General features: G+C 44.2%; 1 protein-coding gene across 2 annotated transcripts; it reads left to right on the forward strand.

Annotated features, from left to right (window-relative positions):
• Positions 1-2,958: 2,958 nt before the first annotated feature.
• On the forward strand, positions 2,959-22,977 carry SLAMF7 (SLAM family member 7). Of its 2 annotated transcripts, XM_049880983.1 has the most exons (7): positions 2,959-3,079; positions 11,728-12,057; positions 13,323-13,583; positions 13,791-13,910; positions 15,294-15,397; positions 19,923-19,985; positions 21,205-22,977. In XM_049880983.1, exons 1-7 carry the CDS (start codon positions 3,025-3,027, stop codon positions 21,271-21,273), a joined length of 1,002 nt encoding a protein of 333 aa, XP_049736940.1. In that variant the 5' UTR covers positions 2,959-3,024; the 3' UTR covers positions 21,274-22,977. The 2 variants fall into 2 exon arrangements, with proteins under 2 accessions (XP_049736940.1, XP_049736941.1); XM_049880984.1 differs by lacking the exon at positions 13,791-13,910.
• The last annotated feature ends 1,377 nt before the right edge of the window (positions 22,978-24,354 follow it).

Consider the following 24,354-nt stretch of genomic DNA (forward strand, 5'->3'; position numbering starts at 1 on the left):
AACTTTTCTCCATTTATCACTATGTTGCTTATTGTTCCAGTTGTGAGGATTTTTGTTTTCTTTATGTTGAGGTCTAATCCATACTGAAGGCTGTAGTCTTTGATCTTCCTCAGTAAGTGTTTCAAGTCCTCTTCACTTTCAGCGAGCAAGGTTGTGTCATCTGTACAACACAGGTTGCTTATGAGTCTTCCTCCAATCCTGATGCCGTGTTCTTCATATAGTGCACCTTCTCAGATTATTTGCTCAGCATGCATGTGGAATAAGTACAGTGAAAATATACAGCCCTGACACACATCTTTCCTGATTTTAAGCCATGTAGCATCCCCTCGTTCTGTTTGAACGATTGCCTCTCAGTCTATGCACAAGTTCCTGGTGAGCACCATTAGGTGTTCTGAAATCCCCATTCTTCTCAATGTTATCCATAATTTATTACCATTTCAGATTTATGGGTACCATTGTATTATTTGTTTTGTGTTTGTTCTGTCTGATTTTGGTTTAACCTTTTCTCCTTTCCTCCCTTAAAAAAAATTATTATTAGAATTTTTTTAGAATTCAATTTTATTGCTTCTATTGACCATTTGGATTTCCATAACTGTTTGCATTATTTTCTTCATGGTTTCTTTTTATTGGCTGTTTTGATATCCTTTTTTATGAAGTACCTGTTTTAGTCTCTTTCCCATTGGCTTGTCTGCTTAATTCCTATTGATTTGTAGGAATTCTGAAATAAGACTTGTATTCTGAATATAAGATTTTTGCAGGATATATGCATTGCAAATATCTTCACCCACTCTATGGCTTACCTTTTTACTCTCATGATAGTTTAGGTCTTAATTTTACTGTAAACTAATTAATTAATTTTGTCCTTTATTACTAGTACTTTTGTGTCCTGCTTATGAAATCTTTGCCTACTTCAAGATCATAAACATTGTCATTTTTTTCCCTAGATTTACTGTTTTACCTTTCACATTTAGATTGATTTAGGAAATAATATTGGAATCATTATTCCCTGTCCTTGAGCATAGAGAATGTAACCCAGCTGGAGCTGGGCTCACAAGAACTCACAAGTGCACATCAACTGGGCCCTCAGATATTAAAATGATAGTATAATCTTGGAAAATATCTTTTATGGAAACTTTCACATAAAACAGAACACAAAAGACTTTCCCACTCTTATCTTTTTCTATTAGCATTTAGTGAATAGAAAATTTTTTGGACCAATAAAGACCTTCCTGACTGTCCTTGCTGAAGCCTGTACCAATGATTGTTAAGAAAGATAATACAAAATGTAGGATCACAGTTTCTAGCCAATCTGTGAAAAGACGGAGTTTTCAATGGTTTTGCCCATTTTTGTAATATGAATATATACTGATGACTCTATAATATTCTTTGGACTTGGGCAGACATGACTCTAGCAGTATGCTTGTTTGTTTTCCCATTCTTGTCTTCTGTACTATTCCTTGGACTCGGGCAGACACGGCTGTGGAAGTGTACTTGTCCATTTCCCACTTTTGCCTTTTTGAACATATGCTCAATAAAAGTTTCTTTTTGCTTTACTAAAGTTTGTGATTTTTTTTTACCCTACAACAAGATCTAAATTCATCTGGAAAATATTTTTGTTATTTATTTTGTGAGCGTTACAGATTGAATGGTGCCCCCTCCCCCAAAAATATGTGTTGTAAATCCTAACCCCTATATTTGTGGCTGTAATCCCATTTGGGAATGGATTTTCTTTGTTATGTTAATGAGGCAGTATTAGTATAGGGTGTGTCTTGAGTCAATCTCTTTTGAGATATAAAAGAAGCAGATTAAGCGAGCAGAGGTGGGGGAAGGTATATGTCATGCCACATGAATAGCACAATGATCACCAAGGAATAGAAGCTGAAGAGAGACAAGCACCTCCCCCTGGAGCCAACAGAGAGAGAAAGACTCCTCTTAGAGCTGGCACCCTGAATTCAGACATCTAGCCTCCTAAACTGTGAGAAAATGAATTTCTGTTTGTTTCAAGACCCAATTATTTTCTGCTTTGAATTTTATGTTGATATCATGTGTTTTCATTAACGGAAGCATGCGGAATCATTGAGTGTTGTTGAATTTTTGGTAGGCAGCATGGACCTATTTTATTTATTTATTTATTTTTTAGCCTCCGCAAACAATCCTATCCTCCGAGCCCCAAGGGACATAAGTTGTCCCATTTATTTTAACCCGGACACCCCCTAGAGTCCAGAGGGACAGACATTGTCCCAAAGAAATATTTTCAAAATGCCTCTTTCTCCTGACAGAAGAGCACACACCCCATACAACAAACACCCTGTAGAAACAGTAATTTGTGGCACACACCTGTTTTTTGGTTTCAAGCAGTCATAAAGTACCAGCATGCACTATCAATAGGAAAGCAGCTTCCGAATGAACCTGAGAAGCAGTAAAAGTGGGTGGGCAACCATATACCCTAACAGTCATGAAAAGGTTAAAGCTATCCACTTGGGGTATTTCAGTTATAGCAGCACTAGATAACTAAGACAGTGAGGTAGAAGTGAAGATAAACTTTTTCCATATAGATATTCAGTTGATCCAACACAATTTATTGAAAAGTCCTTTCCCTAAAGCACTGAAGTGTCATAAATCAGGTGGCCATATAGGAGCGAGTCTGTTCCTGGCCTGTAGTAGCCTCAATAAATATCACTATTTACCCCCAGTACCACCCTTTGTCCCCTGTCTAACTTGCCAGTTCTTTCTATTTCTTCTGTTTCTGAGTCCCTGAGAAGTCATGTGATGTAGCAGAAAAAGAAAGTCATTTGGCCTTGGTCAATTTCTAATTTCTGAGACTGTGATTCCTTTCTGTAAACTGGGGATTCCGTCAACTTCATTTTCCTTCCTTCACTGAGCATCTACTATGCACTGGCACCTACGAAATCAGAGATGACGCATTCTCTTCTACTTTAAAACCTCAGCTGAGGAAGAGATGTGAACATATGTGAGATAAAAGGGAAGTAAGTTTGTTTCAGTAGCTGACAACCAGAAGAGGATATGGTTGGCTCCCCAGTGTGTTTCATCCTCATGTCTCTCCTCTGCCAGTTCATAGGTGAGTCCAGTCAGATTCTCTCCTGTTTTTCTGACTGCCTTCCCATCCAGGGATGTGGCTCTAGCCTTCTGGGTCCACTCCTGGCCTCTGGCCCAACTCAGAAAGCTCTGTTCCCTCATCTAACACTGCTTTTTATTGTTCTCTGGCCTCTAAATCTTGGAGGGTGGGAAAAGGCTGAAGGAAGAGAAAGACAAATGGCTCCAGGGACTGATGTACCTTCTGATTGTCCAAGGGAAGGAAGGGCTGTATGGGCAGGTGCTGGGTATCAGAAGACCTGTGTTCTAATCAAGATTCTTGCATGAATTAGGAGGAAAATCAAAGCTTCCCTGAGACTCGGACTCTTCTTTTTCCAGCCCTCCTTCTCTTTGAGGGCAACTTTAAGAGAAAAATGAGACCATACCAGTGAAAATACATATATTTTTAGAATGATTATGCATAATGATGATATTAGTGCAAGGAACAATTTGAATTTTCTCTTACCCCCAAGAAATCCAATTAGTCTCCACTTGGAAAACCAACTCATACCATAGGCACTTTAAGTTTAATCTCGCTAAAGACCGAGGACTTTTCCACACTGGTCATAGGTATTCTATAGGCTTTGAAGATTTTACTATTCTCCAGGACTCTCAGAAATGAACATGAGTCTCTTAAGTGAGTGATATCTCTCCTGTCATCAAACTCATGGGGCTGTACCCTGAGACCTCCCATGTTAACCTCAGGCCTGCCTGAAGGGCACAAGGAGGAAGAGGGGTATGAAATCATAGCAGCACATTTATAGGCAGTAGGGATGATCTGAAGGAACCCTAGTGGCACGGTGGTTAATAGCTCAGCTGCTAACTGAAAGGTTGGTGGTTTGAGCCCATCAGCTATTCCGAGGGAGAAAGATGTGGCGGTCTGCTTCTGTAAAGATTTACAGCCTTGGAAACCATATGGGGCAGTTCTACCGTGTCCTATATGGTTGCTATGAGTCAGAATCAACTCAATGGCAATGGTTTTGGTTTTGGTTTGGTTACAGATGGTCTGGCTCAACAGTTACATATACAAAAAGAAATCGAGCGGTCGGTAAGCATAGAGTATAGCAGGATTAGCCAATATAATATTTCTGAAATAGTAATCAACTTTAATAGGAATCTAGAAAGAGGGAGGTGATAGCTTGATTCTCCTCTGCTTTGGCCAGACCACCTGTACTATATTATAGACAGTTGGGTACCTCATAAGAGGGACATTTACATAGGAAAGCCAATCAGAAGGAATGAGTCAGAATCCCAGGGATATTGAGAAACTTCAAGAAGAAAAAAAAAAAAACTTCAATGGATTGAATACTACCTACAGTTTGCTGATGTGTAATATCTGAAATAATGAAGGGCTACTAGGTGACAGGTGAGTCCCCAGGTGGCAAAAGTGGCTAAAACACTCTGCTGCTAACCCAAAGGCTGGCGATTTGGGTCCCCTCAAATGCTCCTCAGAAAAAAACCTGATGTTTACTTCCAAAAAAGCGGCCATTGAAAGCCTTATGGAGTTCTCCTCTGACACACACGGGCTCTCCATGATTTAGAGTTGCATCAATGGCAACCAGCTTATTAGGAAAAAGAAGGTATAGATTTGTTTTTAGGGGCTACATGGAGATAGGGAAGGACCAGAGGTACAAGCTTCAGAAGACAGATTCAATCGTTGCATGAAAGAAGTTTCTTACAATTACAGCTGTGCAGAGAAAGCCTGGGGGAATGTGTGGGCTGGGGGCAGAGGCTGGGCTTCCTGCAAAGGTGGGGTGGCAGTTAGGGGTGTCTTACAGGAGATTCAAGCAGAGAAAAGGAGCTTGAACTAGAATTCTGTGAGTTAGCTGTGGTGCACCTGTGAGTGTACTCTAAAGTGAAGAGTCAAGCATATTGTTTTATTATCATTTCCTACAAAGGGAAGAAAAGTGTTCAGCTAATGATAACCCGGAGGAGCATATCAGGCTGAGAACATTAGGGGGAGGCGGGCTCTCCAGGGCCTGGTTCTCAGCTTTCCAGATGAAAAATCTCTGCTGCCTGGACATGCACTTCTGCTGTGAGATTGAAATATTCGTGTCCACTAACATTCTCAGCTGGCTGTACTCTAAGGTCAGGCAGGCCCACTTGACCTCCAGGCCTGGTGTCCAGTCCAGCCCTCTTGCTTCAAAGATGAGGAAAATGAGGCTCAGAGAGGTTAAGTGACCAGCCCAGGACCACCTAGTCAGTCAGCACTCCTGATCTTTTCTCCCTACCTCCAGGCCTCACTAAGATCAGCATCAGTAGGCTTTCACCTCTCCTCTCCTTGAATTCGTTAGAAGTTATATTTTTAGGAAGTGCTTGATTCTAAACAAGTAGTCCCAAGATAGAGTCTCACTGTAAAAAACACTCCCTGAACGGAAATGGTGATTAGAAGTAGAACCTGGGGAAGGGGCAAGGAAGGGCGTAGCAGGGCTTTTTTAAAGCCCCAGGTGTCCATCTGAAACTGGAACTGTGGGCGGCAGAGCACAGGTGTGGAAATCTGGCGCTGGGGGACTTTTCTGCCTGTCCTAGGAGACTGGGCAGCTTCTGTGGCACAGCTACAGAAGCTGGAAGGAGTCAGAGCTCGACCTAGAGCCTCCAGGGGGTAGGACAGTGGAAAGAACATGTCCCTGGCAAAAGGACATCCTGGATTTGACTTAGTAGTTGTGTTATCTTGGGCAAGCTATCCACCCTCTGAACCTTGGTCTTCACAGGTGCCTAACAGGTTATTATATCTATCTTGCAGAATTCTTGTGATGTTTTGAATGAGATGTCAAATGCAAAATAATTATAGTGGTAATCATTTATTAACCTCTACTGCATCCAAGGCATTTTTCATACAATCTTCTCAGAGGCCTATAAAATAGACATTATTATCCCCCATTTTACAGGTGAGGAAACTTAGGCTTAGAGAAGTCAAGTGTCTTGGCCAAGATTCCACAGCTATTATGAGGTAGAGCAGCAATTCAGTCTCCAAAGCTAGTGTTTTTTTTTCACCACGCCAAGCTACCTAACACTATACCTGACATCTGGGAGGTGCTCAAGAAATGTGTATTTCAGTGAATCTTCTTCAAAAAGAGTCGGTTGGGATTCCTTCCCTCTCTAGGTGTCCAAGGCAGGGACTAGAAAGGCCCAAGAGAACTTGGTAGCTCAGTTTCCAGGGGACAAGGAGCAGTTCTCACAGGTTCAGTATTCTCATCTGGAAAATGGGCACAATAATTTCAACCCTCTCACAGATTTTATGAGGATTAAGTAATACAGTCATGTTGAGGAGACAATTTATATAAGAAAAACGTGAAAAAGTGGGTGGGGACCTATTAGGGAGGTGGTGTTGGAAAGGACCAGGAAAAAAGGAGGAAGAGACGGGGAAGGGTGATGGGCAAGGGGCAGATGGTGGGCAGTTTGAATGTGAATATGTCAAGTTGGGGTTGGAGTACTGAGAAAGCTGTGTGGTGAACTCTGTTCCATGATATGTCTCACACAGCACTGATTTACAGTGCTTTTTCCACAGGTCAGCAGTGGACAGCTGGGTGCAGAGCAGTAGTTTCCAAACTGGTTTTGTTTGTTTGTTTTTTCTTTGTAGCAGTGGTTTCCTTTTACGAAATGAAATCTTACACAGAAACAAACACATAAAATATATAGAGGATTGAAGCTGTTCTAATGGAAGGGGCATCCCGTGGCCCCTGCCTCACCACCTCCTGCTCTGTGTCCCACCTGTCCCAGCTCCCTCCACCCCCCAAAGACAGGTTGACTGAGGGGATATTCACTGCCCTCTTAACCTTCTGGCTCACCTTGCTGAGAAGCCATCCAAAGACACTTTATGAAACCTCTGCTTTGAACTGGGCTTCATGTCTGGCACAAAGATGGAGCTCGATAAGTTCATGTTAAAGGAAGGAATGGCTAAGTGAGGCTTGTGTGACATGCCTCGACATGGTAAGACTGTGGGGGCCACACATCGTGGGTGGTGAAGCCATCACCAGAAGGGGAGCTTTAGGTGAGCCTTGAATAGCTAAAGAGAGAAGTCGATTGTTTCTGGATCCCTTTTCCCAGTCAGCAGGGAAGAGGAAAGAAAACTGGTTAGGGCTCACCAGCCCTACCACTCCCCTGAACCCACATTTGGGAAATGGCACAGAGCTGCTTTCTTCCTTCATGATTTGTCTTCCCACCCCAGAAGATGCAATAAGGTAGAATAACATACTCCACCTAGGCTCATATGGGCAATTTGCCTGTGGGTCACACCCCACTTTCATTCTAACAAGGAACAATGAATTTTGGAAAGTTTTCTTACCAAACCAAAAAAAAACTAAACCCACTGCCACCAAGTTAATTCCGACTCACAGGGACCCTACAGGACAGAGTAGAACCGCCCCATATAGTTTCCAATTAGCACCTGGCGGATTTGAACTCCCAACCTCTTGGTTGGCAGCCATAGCACTTAACCACTACGGCACCAGGGTTTTCTTACACTCCTACACAATTCTCTTGGCATTTTTCTGAGAATACAGCACCACATTCGTGGAAGTGTGAAAGAAGTAACCGCCCAGGACTTAAATGCGTGATACATGTTAAAGCCACATCCTTGCAATTTGCACCTACTTACCTTAAACATCTCTTGTAAACCTAATGTGCAAAACGTGATAACTTGAAGTTTGCCCTAAGTTCAGAGATTGCATTCACTTGGGGGCAAGAGATACTCAATTCTTATTTGATTTCAAAAGACTTCCCTCTTCCCCCTCTGTTTTTGAAGTGAGAGAATTAATTCATTAATTATCAGTCAAAATTTCAAACTAAAATTAATTTTATCTGCAAAACTTACTGGGGCTATCGGGACACCAGTCGAGATGACCAAAGAGAAAAAAAAGCGGTTGAAAATCTATTCTGGCCTTTGTATTAGGGGAGTGGAGAGAGGAGCTTTTTGAAAAGTCAGAATATTTAACAAGATGATATGACAAAGGCTGGAGGAACCCAGAGTATCTATGCACCGACTGATAGATCACGGGGGGGGGGGGGGGGGGAAGCGTTTGAAAATGAGAATCAACTCCTAAAAGGCATTTGCCCAGGGAGGGAAGCAATGATTTTGAAGATAAGTTTAGCGAAGGGCTAAACCTGTCATCAAAGTCATCAAGGAAATAGGTCAACGTTACTGGCATCAGGTTTCCTCACCCTGGAGCCCTGGCAGGGCACCTTGTGCTTGAAGGAAGGACAGGAAGTAGAAACTAGGTTGCAATGAGGCCCAAGGCTTTAGAGTTGATACAGAGTGGAGGTGAAGAAGCTGAGACAGAGGGGCTTAAAGCTGGTGTCTCCGCTGCAAATTCAGGGGCCTTCAATCTGAGCCGCGGTGGAAAGAGTAGTTCTCAGGGCTGGAGCAACATGGGGTCAAATCCTCAAATCTTCACTAGTTTAGTGCTCTTGGATAAATTACTTGGTTTTATTTAACCTCAGCTTTGGTTAATCTCATGTAAATGACAGCTTGGCTCTGTTTTAATAAAACTCTGTTTACAAAAACAGGCGGTGGGCCAGATTTGGCCCATGGATGGTAGTTTTCTAAAAGGACCAAAGTCTCTAATTCAAAGGATTGTTTAAAGTATTAAGCAAAATCTTTACAATAAATGTCCGGCACAGGGTAAACCTTTAAAAAAAATTATTGAGGGTTTTTATTAATAATAAAAAATGATTAATAGTGACCAATTGAAAATAAATAATGACTGTTATTATTTGGGAACCTTTGCTGAGGTAGTTGAGTTTTAACAGGGACTAAAGAAATAAACCTCTAATGAAGCAATTTGAGTTATCTGGACAGGCCAGCATAGGAATCTACCTTTTACCAGGAGAGGCATGAGTAACATCAGCTCTGGGGTGGTAGGAAATGTTATGGTAAGAGATTAAGTTGTGAAATTAAGGAGGGTCTGGGTGCTTGGCCAATAGCACAGGACCAGTTAGGCCCAGGAGGCCCAGTGCCAAGGGCCCATGAGAGCTTTAATCTTCATTTATTTTAAAATCAGAAGAGAAATGAAATATAATAATGAATCCAGAGTGGACTGAATTTGTCTTTTTTACCGACACAGTTGTAAAATAAAATTTGTTGTATTTTTTTATTGAGGAAGGGGTGACCAAAGGCAGAAGTGGTTTCCATGACGTTTTGTTGCACTTCCTTCTTAAAATTTCAACCTGACACCTTATTTGTAGTGTTGCTCTTTTAAGACTCTTTTTATCGGGTCCCTTTTGCTCCCAGGTTCCTTTTTATCAGAAGAACTTGGGCTCTGGTTTTTAGTTCTGCCACTATTTCTATAAGCCTTGAATAAGTTATTTCATTCTCTTCTACTTAGTTTTCTCATCTACAAAATACACCCTTTAAGGCCTGGACCCTGTGCTGTGTTTGCCTCATTCTGATTTATATCCCCACTGCCCAGCATAGCCTCTGTCCTGTAAGTCAAGTTTACCGTAAATGAGTCTGTACGATGTTGTTGTAGAAATAGCACAGGCTTTGGAGTGTACCAGTGTGGGCTCTGCAACTTATCATCTGAGTGGTTTAAATAAGTTATTTAACCTCATTGATCCTGATCTGTAAAATAAGGATATTTAAAAAAAAAAAATCCTTCCTCTAAGGGTTGTTTATGAGGGTTAAATCAGATCACAGTAGGTGCTTTGAAACTGTTAACCAAAAACCAAACCCATCGCCCTCGAGTTGATTCTGACTCATAGTAATCCTATAGGATGGGGTAGAACGGCCCCATAAAGTTTCCACGGAATGCCTGGTGGATTTGAACTGCTGATCTTTTGGTTAGCAGCCATAGCGCTTAACCACTACACCACCAGGGTTTCCTTGAAACTGTTAGTCCCTATCTAAAGTCCTTCACTGCTCTGTGCTTCCATTAGACAGTGGGGACAGTGTACTAGCAGAGTGCTACCCCCAGGGTCTGTCCTTCAGGTCCTACCACATACTCATTCTCCAAACCTGTTCACTGGAGGTGCTCCCTTGGCCACTATTGGAAGTTTCTTCAGCAGCGATTAACTGTTTTTCACCTGGAGGCACATAATCAATGATGGTTGATTATGGCAAATTGAACCAAGATTGGGGTGAAACAAAAAATTTCCTGGGGAAACCCTACTACAATTCCTAATAGTTTGGGGTGAGCATCAGGACATAGCCTGGGCATATTGCCAAGCTCCCTGCCGCTTGCCTTTGCCCTTCCCACACAGGGAAGCATACTGGAATGCCAGTGAGTGAGAACTCATTTGGAAATGAGCTGAGATCTACTTAACCTATGTTAAAATAGTAGGGTCAATCAGCCTCAAACTTCGAAGCTGTCTCTATCATTGTTGTTGTTAGGTACTGTCTTAGTCATCTAGTGCTGCTGTAACAGAAACACCACAAGTGGATGACTTTAAGAAAGAGAAATTTATTCTCTCACAGTCTAGTAGGCTACAAGTCCAAAATCAGGGCATCATCTCCAGTGGAAGGCTTTCTCTGTCAGCTCTGGGGGAAGGTCCTTGTCATCAATCTTCCCTGGTCAAGGAGCTTCTCAGGTACAAGGACCCAGGTTCAAAGGACACACTCTGCTCCCCGTGTTGCTTTCTTGGTGGTACAAAGTCCCCAACTCCCTGCTTGCTTCCCTTTCCTTTTATCTCTTGTAAGATAAAAGGTGGCGCAGGTCACATCCCAAGGAAACTCCCTTTACTTTGGCTCAGGGATGTGACCTGAGCAAGGGTGTTACATCCCACCCTAATCCTCTTTAACCACAGGCAGAGATTAGGATTTATAACACATAGGAAAATCACAAAATGGAGGACAACCACGCAATACTGGGAATCGTGGCCTAACCAAGTTGGCACATACTTAGGGGGGACAAAATTCAATCTATGACAGGTACTATCAAATTGATTTTGACACATAGCGATCCCAGGACACAGTAGAACTGCCCCACAGAGTTTTCTAGGCTAAAATCTTTATGGAAACAGATTGCCAGGTCTTTCTCCTGAAGAGCTGCTGGGTGCGTTTGAACAGCCAACCTTTTGGTTAACATTAGGAACTTCTCTCCTGATCCAAGTTGAGAACCACCGGCCCAGGTCAGGCAGGCTGATGCCTGCTTCATCTGCACCAGAATCAGCTCTCCCAGGAGCAATATGGGTGTCCTAAAGGGGGCTTGGAAACCCTGGTGGTGTAGCGGTTAAGTGCTATGGCTGCTAACCAAAGGGTCAGCAGTTCAAATCTGCCAAGTGCTCCTTGGAAACTCTATGGGGCAATTCTACTCTGTCCTATAGGTCACTATGACTCAACAGCACTGAGTTTTTTTTTTTTTGTTTAAAGGGGCTTTAGACAGTAATTGCCTCCACCCATCCCTCCAGGGAAACTTGTCAAAGCTGGAGCTAGGCTGTCCGGTCTACCTCAGAACTTTGTCTTTTCAACCAGCTGTCTTTGGGAATGAGGTGGAATCAGCTGCAGTCGCCTCTCTCAAGCTGAGAGCTCTGACCTCAATGCTTTCCTGTGAGTGAGGTTCAGAAGGGTGTGCCCTAGGGGCTTGTTGGAGTGAACTAAGGGTGTTTCTCCAGACCTTCCCAGGATCTGAAGAGGGTGAGTGATTAGTGGCAAGGGCAGGGACTCAGGCATACTTCATGGTTCTCTCTGTGTGTCTACAGGGCCAGCAGCGTCTAGAGATCTGAAGAAGCTGGTTGGTGCCCTTGGCGGATCTGTGACTTTCCCTCTGAACCACTCAATAAAGAAGGTTGGCAGCATTGTCTGGATCTTCAACACAACTCTCGTGACCTTACAGCCACAAGAGCCAAATAAGTCAGCCATTGTCATAGTGACCCAAAGCCATAAAAAAGAAAGAGTGAGCTTCCCAAATAGAGACTACTCCCTGAAGCTCAGCAAGCTGCAGAAGAATGACTCGGGCACCTACCGTGTGGAGATACACAACCCACTCCACCAGCTGCCCTTCACCCAGGAGTATGTGCTACGTGTCTATGGTAAGCAGAATCAGTTCCAAAGTGGATGGCTGCCATGGCGAGGTGGTGAGCTCCCTGACATGGAGGACTTTCAAGCAGAGGCTAAGTAAACACTTGTCAGGAATGTGGAAGAGGGGATTCCTGTATGAATGGAATATCTATAGCTGGTCCCTGAAGTCGCCTTCTACTCAGAGATTCTATGAGAGGCAGTGTGGTGCAATGGATGGGCCACATGGGGATTAACGATCACACAGACCTAGGCCAAATGCTGGCTTCTCTACTCACTAGTCACTTGACCTTAGACAAGTACTTAACCTCTTTGAAACTTAGTTTCCGTATCTCTAATGGAGAGAAGAGTGGTACCTACCTTAAGCTTAAGCATCAGTCATACCCCTTCCCCTACAGATTCCAACCAATTGAGAACTAGATGCAAGAACCAGAAGAAAGATAAAAATATCAGCTTTATTTTTGGTAAATCTAAATAGAAGAAACACTTCCTCCTAAGTCTAGGCCAGGTAAGAAACCTAGGGAAGCTGGACTTACCAAACAATTAATCAACCAGCAACAAGAGGAGTAGCTGCCTCGCACTCGTTGAACCCTGATATCGGGAACACCAGGAGATGGGCCTCCAGACTTACTGGTAGGAGGCAGGCCAAGCACCTTGAGCTTGGTGTGTTTTAGACACAGTCGAAGGGAGAAGAATCATGCATTCTTCAGGCGAGCTAGGCTGGGAGGGAAGAAAAGGGCAAACCACGTGGGAACAGTGACCTTTAACAACTCAAACCTACCGATAGAGAAATGTAGATAATAAATGTCAGCCTCTCACCAATTAACCAGTCGCTTGTCCTCTGAGGGGCAGGAGTGATCACCAGAAGTGTTACTCTAATACTGTTTTCTCCTGGAGAGTAAAGTGGAATCTCTTCAAGGAAGCCTGAGGACAGGGAGATGGGGAGTCCTGAAGAAAGATAAATGGAGCTAGCACCTAAAACGCAGGTAGCGCAGTGCTTGGTAAATGGCAACTGCGTTCTTGTTACATTGTTGTTATTTTCTATTATTGTTCTTTTTGCTGCTGTTGGTGTTACTATCGTTGTTATTATAAAGTTATGGGCAAGCAGACCTAGATAGTTCTTTTTCCCAGGTAAGAATGAGAATTCTGCTCTGAATTGCTCCTTCCTCCCCACTCTGGAGCATCCCAGGGAGATTCAGGTGCAAGGTGTCCAGGGATAATTCAGAGCAAGAACTATAGGCATAGTTTCCAACCCTGGCTGTCCATTTCTCTTTCACAGAATACCTGTCAAAGCCCAAAGTCACAAAAGGTCTGCAGAACAAAAAGAATGACACCTGTATGACCAATCTGACATGCTCCATGGAACAGGGTGAAGAGGATGTGACTTACAGCTGGAAGATAGCCAATGAGTCCCATGACGGCTCCGTCCTCCCCGTCTCCTGGAGACTGGGGGAAAAGAACATAAACTTCATCTGTGTGGCCAGCAACCCCATCAGCAACAGCTCCTCAAACCCCATCTCTTCCTGGAACCTGTGTGAAGGTGCACCTCTTCCCTCTCTCCCTGAGCCTCTGGTTCTAGGACCTTTTCAGCCCCTGGTTCCCATGGGAACACTCTTTACGCAAAAACTGGAAGCCACTGGGAAGTCACCGGGCTGGGAGGAAGGTGGCAGTTGCTCCAACATTCGGGTCATTTTCCCTAGCTGACCCTCTTTCCTTTTCTGTGCCCCCACCCATTCTCTCTTTAAAGGTACCGCTGGTGATACAAATGCACCCATGTTTTTACTGTACTTCCTGTTGGCCACCTTGCTCAGTGTCCTCGTACTTGGACTCGTACTTATTTCAAGTATGCAGAGAGACAGAAGAAAAGGTTTGGACTTCCCCGAAGTGGAGCAGGCACTTTTTTTGTCCTCATCCTCATTCATGCATTTGCTCCCTCATGTATTTGATAAGCATATATTAAGCTATGTGACAGGTTTAGTATAGGCACTAAGGATGCAGAGATGAAGAGGCAATAGTCTCTCCCTGCAAGGTAGTCAGACTGCACCCCTTAGCTCTGGAGTAGGGAGAGTGCTTGAGTCCTTTACATCTCTCTGGAGGCCAAGGCCCTCCTAGTCCCCACTCCATGCCCATTCTTCTCCCTCTCCTCAGAGGGACTTGCTGGTGTAGTCTTTCTGTTGACACAGGCTCTGTTCCCCTGACCTGGCAGATGATGGCCTTCAACTCTGAGATCCCCATGGACCAGCACCCTCCACAGAATCCTGCCTACTCCCCTCCCTGTCAAAGCCCCCAGCCATCCTAGCCCTCTCCACTGGATCAACCCCAGAGATCTCTTTTTCCTTCCCACCTCAGCCTAGACACATCCTTCCTGGAGAAGCCTTAAAAGGCCAAAGAATGAATCAACCCCTCTCTCTGTCTCCACCCTGCATCCCATGCTCTGTGTCCCTAAACCCTGCTGATCCTGGCTTCTTAGGCTTCCACTGATACTGTCTGGGGGGGCATCGGAGAAGATCCTAAGTATCAGCGATGCAGACTTTGGGATCTCTCTCGGAAGCACCCGGAAAGCATTTTTGACCTTCTTTGTTTCCCACTTTGGCTGCTGTCTTAGCTATCTAGTGCTGCTATAACAGAAATATCACAAGTGGATGGCTTTAATAAACAGAAATTCATTCTCTCACAGTTTACGTGACTAGAAATCAAATTCAGGGCACCAGCTCTAGGGGAAGACTTTTTCTCTCTGTCGGCTTTGGGATAAGGTTCTTGTCTCCTTTCAACATCTGTGGGCCTGACATTCCTTGGAGATCTCCATGTGTCTTGTGATTAATCTTCCCCTGCGTCTAGGATTTTCTCAGCACAGGGACTCTGAGTCCAAAGGATGCACTCCTCTCTTGGCTCTTCTTTCTTGGTGGTAGTGAGGTCCCTCTTCCCGCTGCTTGCTTCTCTCTCCTTTTATCTCTTATCAAAAAATGGAGGACAACCACATAATACTGGCAATCATGGCCTAGCCAAGTTGACACGTATTTCGGGGGAACACTGTCTTGGTCCAGAGAGTAGGATTTGAAGCAATTCATCCTGATTTGCCTGGGGTTTTCCTGGTTTTAGCAATGAAAATTCTGCATCCTGGAAAGCCCTTCAGTTCCAGGAAAACCAGGATGGTTTTTCAACCTAAATGAATCATTGGGTGGGTCATGGACCCATGGGGATGGTGAGTGGTCAGAGGGACCAGCTCTGATTCTCTCCAAATTGGTTTCAGAGTTCACTGGAGAGAAGGAGGGAGTGGAAATACATCAGGAAATTCCTGACGTCTGCCTCCATTCAGGAGCGACCACAGTGTATGACACCATCTCTCACCATAATGTGAGTCCTTTCTCATCTCTTCTAGGGCCTTTTCCTCCTTTCTGAAGTCCTACTTGTTTTACTTGAGATTTTTCCAGGAGTTTGGGCAACATAGGGATAGGGAGGGGGAGGGAGATCATGTGTAGCCCTGGAAACCCGATGCACCTGTGTCTCCCTCAAGTCTTTGTGGACTCTCTCTTGTGCAGGAACTGGTGGCCTCTGAGCACCTGGTTCTGACCCAACCAATAATGCTCATGTGTGGTCCATGCAGTTCACACCAGCCACTGAACAGCCTGATTCCTCTCGCAGTGGGACAGAACAGTGGGTAGAGGAGTGTGACTTTGAAATGTTAGAGTCACGGTGTCAGACAATTCTCTGGAGATGCTTTCTCCTCTGAGGTGACTCAAGGAGCCATCAGGAAAGGGTCAGAGGGCCCGCAGGGCTTCTGGGCCCATACTCAAGGTTCCCCAAATGTGGGTCACTGAAGTGAATGAACACAAACTTAATTCAAAGCAAACTCTTTGAAAAGAACACCATAAGAATAAATTTTAAAGAAACTCAAATAACAAGTGACAAATTGGGGCATGAAACAAGCAACTTCGAAAGACTCTCCAGGAACTATCATTGTGGCCCAGGCGGGACTAGCTCTATAGAGGTCATAGGGCCCTTTCCTACACTACCCAGAAAACAAACAAACCAAAAAAAAAAAAAAAAAACCTATTTAATAAAGAAATAGAAATACTTTGACACCTCAAAACTCTAATTTTACTTCAGCCTTTGGTGTCTCCCCATCAAGCTGCAGAGGAGGCAACGTATTTCCTCTTTGAAGGTGTTAAGTGTTCTGAGAGCGCCATCCTTCTTCCCAGGAGAGACTGCTTTGTGCTCCACTCAGCCTGATTTTATTACCATCCTCCCTCCAACCAGCTCAGTCACATCCCCAGGAGGCCACAGGACTCCCCTAGATCTTCAGGAACAAACTTAACTGACCCAGAATGTTTTTCTGCAGCCGGGAAGGAGTTTTTGTTGTTGTTTCATTTGTGTTGTATTTTGTTCTCTCAGTCATCCTTACTGAGTTGCCTCAAAAGCCCTTTCTAGTGATGGAAAAGTTTATTTGCAACATTAACATTATTACTTAAGATTATCCTTTAACAACTTTCCAGCAAACCAGCTGCCATCACATCAGTTCCTACTCATGGCGACCCCATATGTGTCAGAGTAGAGCTGTGCTCCATAGAGTTGTCAATGGCTGATTGTTGGCAGTAGATCACAGGCCTGTCTTCTGAGGCACCTCTGTGTGGACTCAAACTTCCAACCTTTTGGTTAGCAGCCCAGCATGTTAACCATTTGCACCACCCAGAGACTCCTTAACCACACTTCAGGAGGCTTATAACTCATGGGACTTAGGTATTTTTTAATTCATTTAAACATAACACACAGCTTTTTTTTTTTTTTAATTCTTATTGTGCTTTAAGTGAAAGTTTACAAATCAAGTCAGACTCTCATACAAAAATATATAAACACCTTGCTATATAGTCCTAATTGCTCTCCCCCTAATGAGACAGCACACTCCTTCCCTCCACTCTCTCTTTTCATGTCCATTCCGCCAGCTTCTGGCCCCCTCTAACCTCTGATCTCCCCTTCAGACAGGAGATGCCAACATAGTCTCATGTGTCTACTTGATCCAAGAAGCTCATTCTTCCCCAGTATCATTTTCTATCCCATAGTCCAGTCCAATCCCTGTCTGAAGAGTTGGCTCTGGGAATGGTTCCTGTCTTGGGCTAACAGAAGGTCTGGGGACCATGACCCCCGGGGTCCTTTTAGTCTCAGCTAGACCATTAAGTCTGGTCTTTTTACGTGAATTTGGGGTCTGCATCCCACTGCAGTCCTGCTCCCTAAGGGGTTCTCTGTTGTGTTCCCTGTCAGGGCAGTCATTGGTTGTAGTTGGGCAGCACCTAGTTCTTCTGGTCTCAGGCTAATGTAGTTTCTGCTTATAACACAGCTTTAAAATAATTCAATGGCATCCTAAAAAAAAAAAAATTATTAACACATGCACACCTCATTTTATTGTGCTTTGTAGATATTGAGATTTTTACAAATTGAAAGTTTGTAACGGCATCATTTTTCTGACAATATGTGTTCTCTTGGTATCTCTGTGTCATATTTTGGTAATTCTCACAATATTTCAAACTTTTTCATAATTATTGTATCTGCTATGGTATTCTGTGATCAGTGATCTTTGATGTTACTGTTTTAATTGTTTTGGGGCGCCACGACCTATGTCCATATAAGACGGCAAATTTAATCGATAAATGTTGTGTGTTCTGACTGCTCCACCGACTTGCAGTTTCCCGGTCTCTCTTCCTCTCCTCAGGCCTCCCTATTTGCTGAGGCAGGGCAATATTGAAATTCGGACAATTAATAACCCTACAATGACCGTTCAGTGTTCAAGTGAAAGGAAGAGTTGCACATCTCTCACTTTAAATCAAAAGCTAGAAAAGATTAAGCTTGGTGAGGAAGGCGTGCTGAAAGCTGAGATAGGCCGAAAGCCAGGCCTCTTGCACCAGTTATCCAAATTGTGAACGCAAAAGAAAAGTTCTTGAAGGAAATTAAAAGTGCTACTCCAATGAACACACGAATGACAAGAAAGCAAAACAGCCTTATTGCTGATATGGAGAAAGTTTTAGGGGTCTGGAGAGAAAATCAAACCAGCCACAACATTCCCTTAAGCCAAACCCTAATCCAGAGCAAGGCCCTAACTCTCTTCAATTCTATGAAGACTGAGAGAGGTCAGGAAGCTGCAGAAGAAAAGTTTGAAGCTAGCAGAGGTTGGTTCATGAGGTTTAAGGAAAGGAGCCGCGTCATAACATGAAAGTGCAAGGTGAAGCCGCAAACGCTGATGTAGAAGCTGCAGCGAGTTATCCAGAAGATCTAGCTAGGATGACTGATGAAGGGACTACACTAAACAACAGGTTTTCATTGTAGATGAAACAGTCTTATACTGGAAAAAGATGCCCTCTAGGCATAGCTAGAGAGAAGTCAATGCCTGGCTTCAAATCTTCAAAGGACAGTCTGACTCTCTTGTTAGGGGCTAATGCAGCTGGTAATTTTAAGTTGAACCCAATGCTCGTTTACTATTCTGAAAATCCTAGGGAGCTTACGAATTATGTTCAATCTACTCGTCCTGCGCTCCATGAATGGAAAACAAAGTGAATGAGAGCAATCTGTTTAAAACACGGTTTACTGAATATTTTAAGCCCCCTGTGGAGACCGACTGCTCAGAAAAAAAAGATTCCTTTCAAAATATTACAGTTCATTGACAATGCACCTGGTCACCCAAGAGCTCTGATGGAGACGTACAAGGAGATTAATGTTGTTTTCTTGCCTGCTAACACGACATCCATTCTGCAGCCCGTGGATCAAGGAGTAATTTGGGCTTTCAAGTCCTATTATTTAAGAAATACATTTCATAAGGCAATAGCTGCCATGGTGATTCCTGTGATGGACCTGGGCCAAGTAAATTGAAAACCTTCTGGAAAGGAGTCACCATTTTAGATGCCATTAACAACACTTATGACTCATGGGAGGGGGTCAAAATATCCACATTAACAGGAATTTGGGAGAAGTTGATTCCAACCCTCAGGGATGACTCTGAGGGGTTCAAGACTTCAGTGGAGGAAGTAACTGCAGATGTGGTGGAAATAGCAAGAGAACTAGAATTAGAAGTTGAGCTTGAAGGTGTGACTGAATTGCTGCAATCTCGTGATAAAACTTTAATGGGTGAGGACCTGCTTCTTACGGATGAGGAAAGAAAGTAGTTTCTTGAGAAGGAATCTACTCCTGGTGAAGATGCTGTAAGCATTGTTGAAATGACAACAAAGGATTTAGAATATTACATAAACTTAGTTGATAAAGCAGCGGCAGGGTTTAAGAGAATTGACTCCAATTTCAAAAGAGGTCCTGCTGTGGGTAAAATGCTATCAAACAACATCACGTGCTACAGAGAAATCTTTGGTGAAAGGAATAGTCAATGGATGTGGCAAACTTCATTGTTGTCTTATTTTAAGAAATTGTCACAGCCACCTCATCCTTTGGCAACCACCACCCTAATCAGTCAGCAGCCATCAACGTCGAGGCAAGACCCTCCACCAGCAAAATGATTACTACTCGCTGAAGGCTCAGATGATGGTTAGCATTTTTTAGCAATAAAGTATTTTTTAAATTTAGGTATGTACATTTTGTTTAGACAATGCTATTTCACACTTACTAGACTACAGTATAGTGTAAACCTAACTTTTATATGCACAGAGAAACCAAAAAAAGGCTTGAAACTCACTTTATTGCGATATTCGCTTCAATTGCAGTGGTCTGGAACCAAACCCGCAATATCGCTGAGGTATGCCTGTAATTATGATTATAGCAGCCAGCAGCAAGAGCGCTTCCCACTACCCAATCCTGTTCCAGAATTTTCTCTTTCCTCTCTCCATCCCCTTTCACCTTTTCTTTCCCTTCTCTGACTTTGATGATTTGTTTTTTTGTTTTTTAATAGAAATTGACCCCAGAGGAAGAGCCAGTAAATACACTTTATTCCACCGTTCAGATACACAAAATGGTAAGAAGCTTTACAATGAGCTTTGTCTTAGTTGTCTCCTCCCTTTTCCTGGTTCATGCTCAGGTTAAAATTTCATGGGCCCCAGGGATCTCATCTTTCCTGGTTCTAAAAGGTACCCCAGTACTTCCCCATTCCCTTTACTTAGGATTACATAATAATATGGGGAATAGGAGAGAATTGTGTTTTAGGAGTCAAAAGAGGTAATCTTGAACTAATAGAGTTGGAGAGGGTCCTAGGCAGGAATGTTAAGAAAACTCAGAACGATCCTGACTGGATGAGGAATAAGGGGGTGGCCCGGGTGGTTGATGACATGGGAGGGATGGCTGGGGAGGAGACTCCAACTTGCTTCTGAGCCAGCAATAAGCTGAGGAGGGAGAGATTTCTACTTCTTTTCCTCCAGCTATGTTAGTTACGTCTAACTGGCACCCCACCTCCCAGTCAAACTACTAACGTGGAAAACTTTAAAGCTTATTCCTCTACGGATCACCCTTGGTAGAAACAATGGGTACCTCCCTGTCTCCTGTTCTCTCCTTCCCCAACCAGATCAGAAAAGATGGGGATCGTTAAGCAGGTTGCTTAGTGACAGGATAGATCGGTTCTGATGGATTATTGGAAGGAAAGTTCAGTTCATTAAACATTCACTCAAAGAACAGCTTCTGTAAACCAGGAAGGATTAAGGAGTCCCTGAGTGGTGCAAACAGTTAAGCGCTCAACTGCAAATGGAAAGGTTGGAGGTTCAAATTCACCCAGAGGCATCTCTGAGGAAAGCCTAGCAGTCTAATTCTGAAAAATCTGCCATTGAAAACCCGGTGGAGCATAGTTCTACCCTGACAAACATGGGGCCACTATGAGTCAAAATCAACTCCAAAGCAGTTGGTAACTGGTAAACCAAAAAAAAAACAAACCCAGTGCCGTCGAGTCAATTCCGACTCATAGCGACCCTATAGGACAGAGTAGAACTGCCCCACAGAGCTTCCAAGGAACGGCTGGCAGATTCGAACTGCTGACCCTTGTGGTTAGCAGCCGTAGCACTTCACCACTACGCCACCAGGGTTTCCAGGTAATTGGTAGGAAGTTCTAAAGAGCAGGAGCAAGCACAGTGGGAGGTTTGGGTCGAGTAACCTTGGAAATGAAAAGTGTCTGGGATGTCAGGGTCCACTTTGGACGTCCCAGAGCCCTGCCATCTCCAGCGCTCTGCATCTTTATGTCTGCCTAACAGGAGGAGAAACCCCACGCACTGTTCGAGATTCTGGACACACCAGTGCTACCTGCCTATGAGAATATCTAAACAGCAGTGCGCTCTCCTCAAATTTCATTCCAAAAGGAAAGAGGCAAAAGGACTTACTGACTGGATCAGAAACATCAAGGAAGAATAAGGAACACTGATTTCCTTCCAGAATTAAGCTGGCTCAGCGTTCCTGGGCCGTCCTTTATGCTCCTTCAGGTTTAAGAGTTCGTCATTCTACCCGCTGCTAAGAAATCTCCTCAAACTCAGGATGGAAATGTGGCTTTCTAGAAGCCAACCCAAGAAAGGGGCTTAGAGGTGGCCGTGTTGAAATAGAAATGCCGTGTCACTTGTATTAGTGACTGCCGCTGTCCTGTGTGAAGCCACTGCACCCAAGGCTTGGAGTTTGGGAATAAAGCAAGAGATCAAGAAGGATGGAACAGACAGACATGTCCAGCAGAAGCAGACAGACCTGTTGCTGTCAGTCGATCCCAACTCATAATGACCCTATAGGACAGAGTAGAATTGCACCATAGGGTTTCCAAGGCTGTAATCTTTACAGAAGCCGACTGCCACATCCTTCTCCTGCTGAGTGGCTGGTGGGTTCAAACCACTGACCTTCCGGTTAACAGCGGAGCACTTAACCTCTCCGCCACCAGAGCTCCTTAGAAGCAGACATAGCAGTCGAAAATGGATTCATTGATTCAAAAAATATTTATTGAGCATCCGCTATGAGCCTGGCACTGGGCTGAGCTTACGCTGATTGGTCAGACAATGCTCCCTGCATTCATGAAATTGGCCCCTCTTGAACTACTTCCGTAGGCAGTTGCTGCAGGCATGACCACAGATTCCCAGCGCCCAGAGGGGTCAAATATGGATCCACAGGATTTGGGAATCAGAGCACAAGGACTGAGAAGCCAGATGGAAGACCAGGTTTGGCTGGAACCATCAGAAGCAGTCATGGCCCAGGGCCAAGGACCACTGCCCCCAGCCCATTTACACGCTTGTGCTGCAAGTGAGAAGCCCAGACCTTAAAGCCGGCACAGGAGACCATCTCAAAGGGAAAATGGTCTAAAGGCACAATTTGAATCAAGAATAGGAGGCCTGGAGTTAAGAAGTGGTGTTTACTTGCAAAACTTTAAAGTCACTTAATTCATCCAACATGTATTTATTGGGAACAAGCTCCCAAGAAACAGGTCAGCCTGGCCAATAGAATAGCCATGACCCCTGCCCCCGCTGAGCTTGTCTTTGTAATGAAGTGAAAAACATTGCTTTTGATGTGTTCTGTGATACATATCTTAGGTGGGGTTCCTGGGAAGGGGCTCGATGCCCCAGGTATAGGGGTGGGAAGTAAGATGGAGAAATGTGGGTTAAAATTTGTGAAAAAGAAAAAATAACTGAAAAAAAACTTCCGACGTAAGATGGCCAAAGTAAGACCCTTTGCAGTCGAGTCAATTCCGACTCCTAGTAACCCTATAGGACAGAGTAGAACTTCCCCATAGAGCTTCCAAGGAGCACCTGGTGGATTCGAACTGCCACCTTTCTGGTTAACAGTTGTAGCACTTAACCTCTACACCACCAGGGTTTCCCTAGCCAAGGTAAGAGATGATAAATCTTGTAGAAAAAACTAAGGAGGGGGAGACCTGAGGCTGATTTGGGATGCTAACCAAAATGTCAGCAGTTCGAATCCAGCAGCTGCTCCTTGGAAACCTTATGGGGCAGTTCTATGGTCGCAAAGAGTCGGAATCACGTCAACGACAATGGGTTTGGTTTGGTTTTATATTTATTACTACAATTTTCTGGAAAACAGTATATGTCGTATTTTTAATAAAATAAGTATGTCTTGAGGAAGGGGTGTTTTTCTTCTAATTCTCACAAAGGTGGCCTCGGAGTGTTGTGGCTCTAGCAGCACCTGGAGGGGAGAACTATTTACAATGCAGCCAAAGTGGAAACCAGGGCCTGGAACTTGTCCTATGCCAAATGAGGGGGCAGTGGCAGTTCAGTGGTAGAATTCTCCCTTTCCGTGTAGGAGACCCAGGTTCAATTCCCAGCCAATGCGCCTCATGTGCAGCCACCACCCAACTGTTGACAGAGGTTTGTGTGTTGCTATAAAGCTGAAGGAAACCCTGGTGGCACGGTAGTTAAGAGCTTGGCTGCTAGCCAAAAGGTCGGCAGTTCGAATCCACCAGGCGCTCCTTGGAAACCCTATGGGGCAGTTCTACTCTGTCCTATAGGGTCACTATGAGTCGGAATTGGCTCAGCAGCAACAGGTTTGATTGTTTGGTTTTATAATGCTGAACAGATTTCAGCAGAGCTTTCAAACTAAGACAGACTAGGAAGAAAGGCCTGGTGATTTACTTCTAAAATTCAGCCGCTGAAAACCCTGTGGATCACAACGATCTGAGGCACAGCCCATCAAGAGGATGGTGCAGGACCAAGCAGTGTTTAGTTCTGTTGTACATGAGGTCATCATGAGTTGGGGGCTGACTGAACAGCAGCTAACAACATGTCAATTGAATGCTGGCGAGGCCCGTATTGGTGCTACCTCTGCTGTGACACTGTACTGCAGGGCAGGGTCACCGCCCCTTCTCTCTCCTTCAGCCCAAAGCCAGCAAAGCCTTTAGGCAACAGTGTGAACCTGAATTCACACCTAATCCGTAGTATTTCCCATTGAGATCACAGCTTCTCTGGGGGAGGCCTCAGGTATTTGCCAGGCCGCATTGGAGAAAGCATATCACTCAGATTCCGCTAGCATTTTGCATCTTCTTGAACTTCTCAACCACAGGCAAGTCTTCTGACACCTCGAGCCCCCCAGTTCCCCGCTAGGGGGCAGTTGCTTTCATGTAAATTTGTTCCGTAGAGTCTTATATGACTCACATGAGAAAAACTGACTAGGGTACATATGACCAGTTTCAGGATGTCGAAATAGAGACCCAGAGAAACTAGACTTGCCTGCAGTTTAGCACTTCAGTGTGGCAGAACCAAGCTGGAACAGAAGCAGTGCCTTTCCCACGGCCCACCATCCACTGCAGAGTGCAGGGAAAACAAGGTTCAAGGAAAGGACCTAGATTTGAAGACAGACAGGCCTGGGTCCAAATCACCCTACAAACTGAGCAACCCTGGCCAACAACTTGGGCTCTGTGA

Source organism: Elephas maximus, chromosome 3 (genome assembly GCF_024166365.1).
Source record: "Elephas maximus indicus isolate mEleMax1 chromosome 3, mEleMax1 primary haplotype, whole genome shotgun sequence".
In the NCBI taxonomy this organism is placed as follows: domain Eukaryota; kingdom Metazoa; phylum Chordata; class Mammalia; order Proboscidea; family Elephantidae; genus Elephas; species Elephas maximus.